Source organism: Phyllobates terribilis, unplaced genomic scaffold, assembly GCF_046119375.1.
Source record: "Phyllobates terribilis strain yellow unplaced genomic scaffold, ASM4611937v1 Scaffold_12__6_contigs__length_324123572, whole genome shotgun sequence".
NCBI lineage: Eukaryota > Metazoa > Chordata > Amphibia > Anura > Dendrobatidae > Phyllobates > Phyllobates terribilis.
In genome coordinates, this window is record NW_027362772.1 from 96,823,708 (window position 1) to 96,832,099 (window position 8,392).

The 8,392-nt window shown below is 45.5% G+C and overlaps 1 protein-coding gene across 1 annotated transcript in view; it reads left to right on the plus strand.

Moving 5' to 3' along the window:
* Positions 1-7,945, plus strand: part of LOC141171715 (trypsin-3-like) — a 99,684-nt gene extending 91,739 nt beyond the window's left edge. Inside the window, exon 5 of the mRNA XM_073655365.1 lies at positions 7,442-7,945. Within this exon, the coding sequence (XP_073511466.1) occupies positions 7,442-7,585 (144 nt within the window). The 3' untranslated portion in view covers positions 7,586-7,945. The remainder of the gene's footprint in view (positions 1-7,441) is intronic.
* Positions 7,946-8,392: the final 447 nt, after the last annotated feature.

Consider the following 8,392-nt stretch of genomic DNA (forward strand, 5'->3'; position numbering starts at 1 on the left):
GCCGTAATACTGTCATACAGTACGCCAGTAATATCGCCATATAGTGCTAGATGTCAGTACCTGCCGTAATACTGCCATACAGTAGACCAGTAATATCGCCATATAGTGCTAGATGTCAGTACCAGCTGTAATGCTGCCATAGAGTACCCCAGTAATATCGCCATATAGTGCTAGATGTCAGTACCTGCCGTAATACTGCCATACAGTACCCCAGTAATATCGCCATATAGTGCTAGATGTCAGCACCAGCAGTAATACTGCCATACAGTACCCCAGTAATATCGCCATATAGTGCTAGATGTCAGCATCAGCCGCAATACTGCCATACAGTAAGCCAGTAATATCGCCATATAGTTCTAAATGTCAGTACCAGCTGTAATACTGTCATACAGTACCCCAGTAATATCGCCATATAGTGCTAGATGTCAGTACCTGCCGTAATACTGCCATACCGTACCCCAGTAATATCGCCATATAGTGTTAGATGTCAGTACCTGCCGTAATACTGCCATACAGTACCACAGTAATATCACCATATAGTGCTAGATGTCAGCACAAGATGTAATACCGCCATACAGTACCCCAGTAATATCGCCATATAGTGCTAGATGTCAGTACCTGCCGTAATACTGTCATACAGTACGCCAGTAATATCGCCATATAGTGCTAGATGTCAGCATCAGCCACAATACTGTCATACAGTACGCCAGTAATATCGCCATATAGTGCTAGATGTCAGCATCAGCCGCAATACTGTCATACAGTACGCCAGTAATATCGCCATATAGTGCTAGATGTCAGTACCTGCCGTAATACTGCCATACAGTACCCCAGTAATATCGCCATATAGTGCTAGATGTCAGTACCTGCCGTAATACTGCCATACCGTACCCCAGTAATATCGCCATATAGTGTTAGATGTCAGTACCTGCCGTAATACCGCCATACCGTACCCCATTAATATCGCCATATAGTGCTAGATGTCAGTACCTGCCGTAATACCGCCATACCGTACCCCAGTAATATCGCCATATAGTGCTAGATGTCAGTACCTGCCGTAATACTGTCATACAGTACGCCAGTAATATCGCCATATAGTGCTAGATGTCAGTACCTGCCGTAATACTGCCATACCGTACCCCAGTAATATCGCCATATAGTGCTAGATGTCAGTACCTGCCGTAATACTGTCATACAGTACGCCAGTAATATCGCCATATAGTGCTAGATGTCAGTACCTGCCGTAATACTGCCATACAGTACCCCAGTAATATCGCCATATAGTGCTAGATGTCAGTACCTGCCGTAATACTGCCATACCGTACCCCAGTAATATCGCCATATAGTGCTAGATGTCAGTACCTGCCGTAATACTGTCATACAGTACGCCAGTAATATCGCCATATAGTGCTAGATGTCAGTACCTGCCGTAATACTGCCATACAGTACCCCAGTAATATCGCCATATAGTGCTAGATGTCAGTACCTGCCGTAATACTGCCATACCGTACCCCAGTAATATCGCCATATAGTGTTAGATGTCAGTACCTGCCGTAATACCGCCATACCGTACCCCATTAATATCGCCATATAGTGCTAGATGTCAGTACCTGCCGTAATACCGCCATACCGTACCCCAGTAATATCGCCATATAGTGCTAGATGTCAGTACCTGCCGTAATACTGCCATACAGTACCCCAGTAATATCGCCATATAGTGCTAGGTGTCAGTACCTGCCGTAATACTGCCATACCGTACCCCAGTAATATCGCCATATAGTACTAGATGTCAGTACCTGCAGCAAAACCCCATACAGTATCCCAGTAATATCGCCATATATTGCTAGGTGTCAGCACCAGCTGTAATACTGCCATACAGTACCCCAGTAATATCGCCATATAGTGCTAGGTGTCAGTACCTGCCGTAATACTGCCATACCGTACCCCAGTAATATCGCCATATAGTACTAGATGTCAGTACCTGCAGCAAAACCCCATACAGTATCCCAGTAATATCGCCATATAGTGCTAGATGTCAGTACCAGCTGTAATACTGCCATACAGTACCCCAGTAATATCGCCATATAGTGCTAGATGTCAGCACCAGCAGTAATACTGCCATACAGTACCCCAGTAATATCGCCATATAATGCTAGATGTCAGTACCTGCCGTAATACTGCCATACAGTACCCCAGTAATATCACCATATAGTACTAGATGTCAGTACCTGCCGTAATACTGCCATAGAGTACCCCAGTAATATCATCATATAGTGCTAGATGTCAGTACCTGCCGTAACACTGCCATACAGTACCCCAGTAATATCGCCATATAGTGCTAGATGTCAGTACCTGCCTTAATACTGCCATACAGTACCCCAGTAATATCGCCATATAGTGCTAGATGTCAGCACCAGCAGTAATACTGCCATAGAGTACCCCAGTAATATCGCCATATAGTGCTAGATGTCAGTACCTGCCGTAATACTGCCATACAGTACCCCAGTAATATCACCATATAGTGCTAGATGTCAGCACCAGCAGTAATACTGCCATAGAGTACCCCAGTAATATCACCATATAGTGCTAGATGTCAGCACCAGCCGCAATACCGCCATACAGTACCCCAGTAATATCACCATATAGTGCTAGATGTCAGCACCAGCAGTAATACTGCCATAGAGTACCCCAGTAATATCACCATATAGTGCTAGATGTCAGTACCTGCCGTAATACTGCCATACAGTACCCCAGTAATATCGCCATATAGTGCTAGATGTCAGCACCAGCAGTAATTCTGCCATACAGTACCCTAGTAATATCACCATATAGTGCTAGATGTCAGCACCAGCCGCAATACCGCCATACAGTACCCCAGTAATATCACCATATAGTGCTAGATGTCAGCACCAGCAGTAATACTGCCATAGAGTACCCCAGTAATATCGCCATATAGTGCTAGATGTCAGTACCTGCCGTAATACTGCCATACAGTACCCCAGTAATATCACCATATAGTGCTAGATGTCAGCACCAGCAGTAATACTGCCATATAGTACCCCAGTAATATCACCATATAGTGCTAGATGTCAGTACCTGCCGTAATACTGCCATACAGTACCCCAGTAATATCGCCATATAGTGCTAGATGTCAGCACCAGCTGTAATACTGCCATACAGTATCCCAGTAATATCATCATATAGTGCTAGATGTCAGCACCAGCAGTAATACTGCCATAAAGTACCCCAGTAATATCGCCATATAGTGCTAGATGTCAGTACCTGCCGTAATACTGCCATACAGTACCCCAGTAATATCACCATATAGTGCTAGATGTCAGTACCTGCCGTAATACCGCCATACAGCACCCCAGTAATATCGCCATATAGTGCTAGATGTCAGTACCTGCCGTAATACTGCCATAGAGTACCCCAGTAATATCATCATATAGTGCTAGATGTCAACACCAGCAGTAATACTGCCATACATTACCCCAGTAATATCACCATATAGTGCTAGATGTCAGTACCTGCCGTAATACTGTCATACAGCACCCCAGTAATATCACCATATAGTGCTAGATGTCAGTACCTGCCGTTATACTGTCATACAGTACCCCAGTAATATCGCCATATAGTGCTAGATGTCAGCACCAGCTGTAATACTGCCATACAGTATCCCAGTAATATCATCATATAGTGCTAGATGTCAGCACCAGCAGTAATACTGCCATAAAGTACCCCAGTAATATCGCCATATAGTGCTAGATGTCAGTACCTGCCGTAATACTGCCATACAGTACCCCAGTAATATCACCATATAGTGCTAGATGTCAGTACCTGCCGTAATACTGCCATACATTACCCCAGTAATATCACCATATAGTGCTAGATGTCAACACCAGCAGTAATACTGCCATACAGTACGCCAGTAATATCGCCATATAGTGCTAGATGTCAGTACCTGCCGTAATACTGCCACACAGTACCCCAGTAATATCACCATATAGTGCTAGATTTCAGCACCAGCAGTAATACTGCCATACAGTACCCCAGTAATATCACCATATAGTGCTAGATGTCAGTACCTGCCGTAATACTGCCATACAGTATCCCAGTAATATCACCATATAGTGCTAGATGTCAGTACCTGCCGTAATACTGCCATACAGTACCCCAGTAATATCACCATATAGTGCTAGATGTCAGCACCAGCAGTAATACTGCCATACAGTACCCCAGTAATATCACCATATAGTGCTAGATGTCAGTACCTGCCGTAAGACTGCCATACATTACCCCAGTAATATCACCATATAGTGCTAGATGTCAACACCAGCAGTAATACTGCCATACAGTACGCCAGTAATATCGCCATATAGTGCTAGATGTCAGTACCTGCCGTAATACTGCCATACAGTACCCCAGTAATATCACCATATAGTGCTAGATGTCAGCACCAGCAGTAATACTGCCATACAGTACCCCAGTAATATCACCATATAGTGCTAGATGTCAGTACCTGCCGTAATACTGCCATACATTACCCCAGTAATATCACCATATAGTGCTAGATGTCAACACCAGCAGTAATACTGCCATACAGTACGCCAGTAATATCGCCATATAGTGCTAGATGTCAGCACCAGCAGTAATACTGCCATACAGTACCCCAGTAATATCGCCATATAGTGCTAGATGTCAGTACCTGCCGTAATACTGCCATACAGTATCCCAGTAATATCACCATATAGTGCTAGATGTCAGTACCTGCCGTTATACCGCCATACAGTACCCCAGTAATATCACCATATAGTGCTAGATGTCAGCACCAGCAGTAATACTGCCATACAGTACCCCAGTAATATCACCATATAGTGATAGATGTCAGTACCTGCCGTAATACTGCCATACATTACCCCAGTAATATCACCATATAGTGCTAGATGTCAACACCAGCAGTAATACTGCCATACAGTACGCCAGTAATATCGCCATATAGTGCTAGATGTCAGCACCAGCAGTAATACTGCCATACAGTACCCCAGTAATATCGCCATATAGTGCTAGATGTCAGTACCTGCCGTAATACTGCCATACAGTACCCCAGTAATATCACCATATAGTGCTAGATGTCAGTACCTGCCGTAATACTGCCCTACAGTACCCCAGTAATATCACCATATAGTGCTAGATGTCAGCACCAGCAGTAATACTGCCATACAGTACCCCAGTAATATCGCCATATAGTGCTAGATGTCAGTACCTGCCGTAATACTGCCATACAGTACCACAGTAATATCGCCATATAGTACTAGATGTCAGCACCAGCAGTAATACTGCAATACAGTACCACAGTAATATCGCCATACAGTGCTAGATGTCAGCATCAGCCGCAATACTGTCATACAGTACCCCAGTAATATCACCATATAGTGCTAGATGTCAGTACCAGCAGTAATACTGCCATAGAGTACCCCAGTAATATCACCATATAGTGCTAGATGTCAGTACCAGCAGTAATACTGCCATAGAGTACCACAGTAATATCACCATATAGTGCTAGATGTCAGTACCTGCCGTAATACTGCCATACAGTACCCCAGTAATATCGCCATATAGTGCTAGATGTCAGCACCAGCAGTAATACTGCCATAGAGTACCACAGTAATATCACCATATAGTGCTAGATGTCAGTACCTGCCGTAATACTGCCATACAGTACCCCAGTAATATCGCCATATAGTGCTAGATGTCAGCACCAGCAGTAATACTGCCATAGAGTACCACAGTAATATCACCATATAGTGCTAGATGTCAGTACCTGCCGTAATACTGCCATACAGTACCCCAGTAATATCGCCATATAGTGCTAGATGTCAGCACCAGCAGTAATACTGCCATACATTACCCCAGTAATATCGCCATATAGTGCTAGATGTCAGCACCTGCCGTAATACTGCCATACAGTACCCCAGTAATATCGCCATATAGTGCTAGATGTCAGTACCTGCCGTAATACTGCCATACAGTACCCCAGTAATATCACCATATAGTGCTAGATGTCAGTACCTGCCGTAATACTGCCATACTGTACCCCAGTAATATCGCCATATAGTGCTAGATGTCAGTACCAGCTGTAATACTGCCATACAGTACCCCAGTAATATCGCCATATAGTACTAGATGTCAGTACCAGCCGCAATACCGCCATACAGTATCCCAGTAATATCGCCATATAGTGCTAGATGTCAACACCAGCTGTAATACTGCCATACAGTACCCCAGTAATATCGCCATATAGTGCTAGATGTTAGTACCAGCTATAATACTGTCATACAGTACCCCAGTAATATCGCCATATAGTGCTAGATGTCAGTACCTGCCGTAATACTGCCATACAGTACCCCAGTAATATCGCCATATAGTGCTAGATGTCAGTACCTGCCGTAATACTGCCATACAGTACCCCAGTAATATCGCCATATAGTGCTAGATGTCAGTACCTGCCGTAATACTGCCATACAGTACCCCAGTAATATCACTATATAGTGCTAGATGTCAACACCAGCTGTAATACTGCCATACAGTACCCCAGTAATATCACCATATAGTGCTAGATGTCAGTACCTGCTGTAATACTGCCATACAGTACCCCAGTAATATCGCCATATAGTGCTAGATGTCAACACCAGCTGTAATACTGCCATACAGTACCCCAGTAATATCGCCATATAGTGCTAGATGTCAGTACCAGCCGTAATACTGCCATACAGTACCCCAGTAATATCGCCATATAGTGCTAGATGTCAGTACCTGCCGTCATACTGCCATACAGTACCCCAGTAATATCGCCATATAGTGCTAGATGTCAGTACCTGCCGTAATACTGCCATACAGTACCCAAGTAATATCGCCATATAGTGCTAGGTGTCAGTACCAGCCACAATACTGCCATACAGTACCCCACTAATATCGCCATATAGTGCTAGGTGTCAGTACCTGCCGTAATACCGCCATACAGTACCCAAGTAATATCGCCATATAGTGCTAGGTGTCAGTACCAGCCACAATACTGCCATACAGTACCGCAGTAATATCGCCATATAGTGCTAGGTGTCAGTACCTGCCGTAATACCGCCATACAGTACCCCAGTAATATCGCCATATAGTGCTAGATGTCAGCACCAGCCAGTTCACATGTAATGCTACCATATAGTCGTAAATAGTGATACCAGCCGGTTGATATGTAATACTGTCATACAGCACATAAATAATACTGCCATCTAGTCCCCACATAATACTCCGGTACAGTTCCTATATAGCAGTGCAGTCCAGACTTCTGGTTACATTTGTTTTGCCCCTCGGCCCCTTTTAACCCCTCAGCATGTGGACACGTATTACGGAGACTTAGGGTAACTTCTCCCCTTCTTCGTTACAGGGCGACTCCGGGGGGCCCCTGGTCTGTGACGGGCGAGTGTTTGGCATTGTATCCTGGGGTCACAGCTGTGCGAACCCCAAATACCCCGGGGTGTATACGGCCGTGGCCAATTTCCAGAAGTGGATTTACAGGACAATATTTTAAAGAAATTCAACATCTGTGGTGAAATTTTGTGACTAAAGACCTCGGGGTGCAGCAGCCAAAAGAACAGGGGAAAAGTGGGGTTCATGGACACGGTGACCTCTGACCCGTCCGTCCCGGTATAATGGTGCTCGGCAGCACACCGCTGCCACATGGGTTACACCGCACAGGGATATCAGGACCATTGGGGGCACTTTCTTCTTGGTGCTGGGGGAAAAGAAAAGAAGAATTCTGGGGTTCATAGGTTCAAAGTGTCTCTGCACCCCAAGTCTGAGGCAATGTATAAACCTGATGACCCCCCGGTGGTCCTGGTGTCAGCCCTGTGACCGGCGGTGCCCTCCCCGTCTCCTCGCCCTGTCTGTACCCGGATATTAATTACAGTCTCGCCTCTTTTGCACCTTTACTCTCTTGTCTGATCATTGTTGTGTTACTTTGGGAGGGAAATCTGCAAATCTGTGCAGCATGAAGAGGCAGTCTGCTCTACAGCAGGTCTATGCACTTCTGCACCTGTGGCCATAACTTCTCAGCAATGTTACATAGATGACAGATGCCCGGTATACGGCGGGTCTTGTGGGGTGTTCCCCGTATACGGCGGGTCTTGTGGGGTGTTCCCCGTATACGGCGGGTCTTGTGGGGTGTTCCCCGTATACGGCGGGCCGTGTGGGGTACTCTCGGTATACGGCGGGCCGTGTGGGGTACTCTCGGTATACGGCGGGCCGTGTGGGGTACTCTCGGTATACGGCGGGCCGTGTGGGGTACTCTCGGTATACGGCGGGCCGTGTGGGGTACTCTCGGTATACGGCGGCCCGT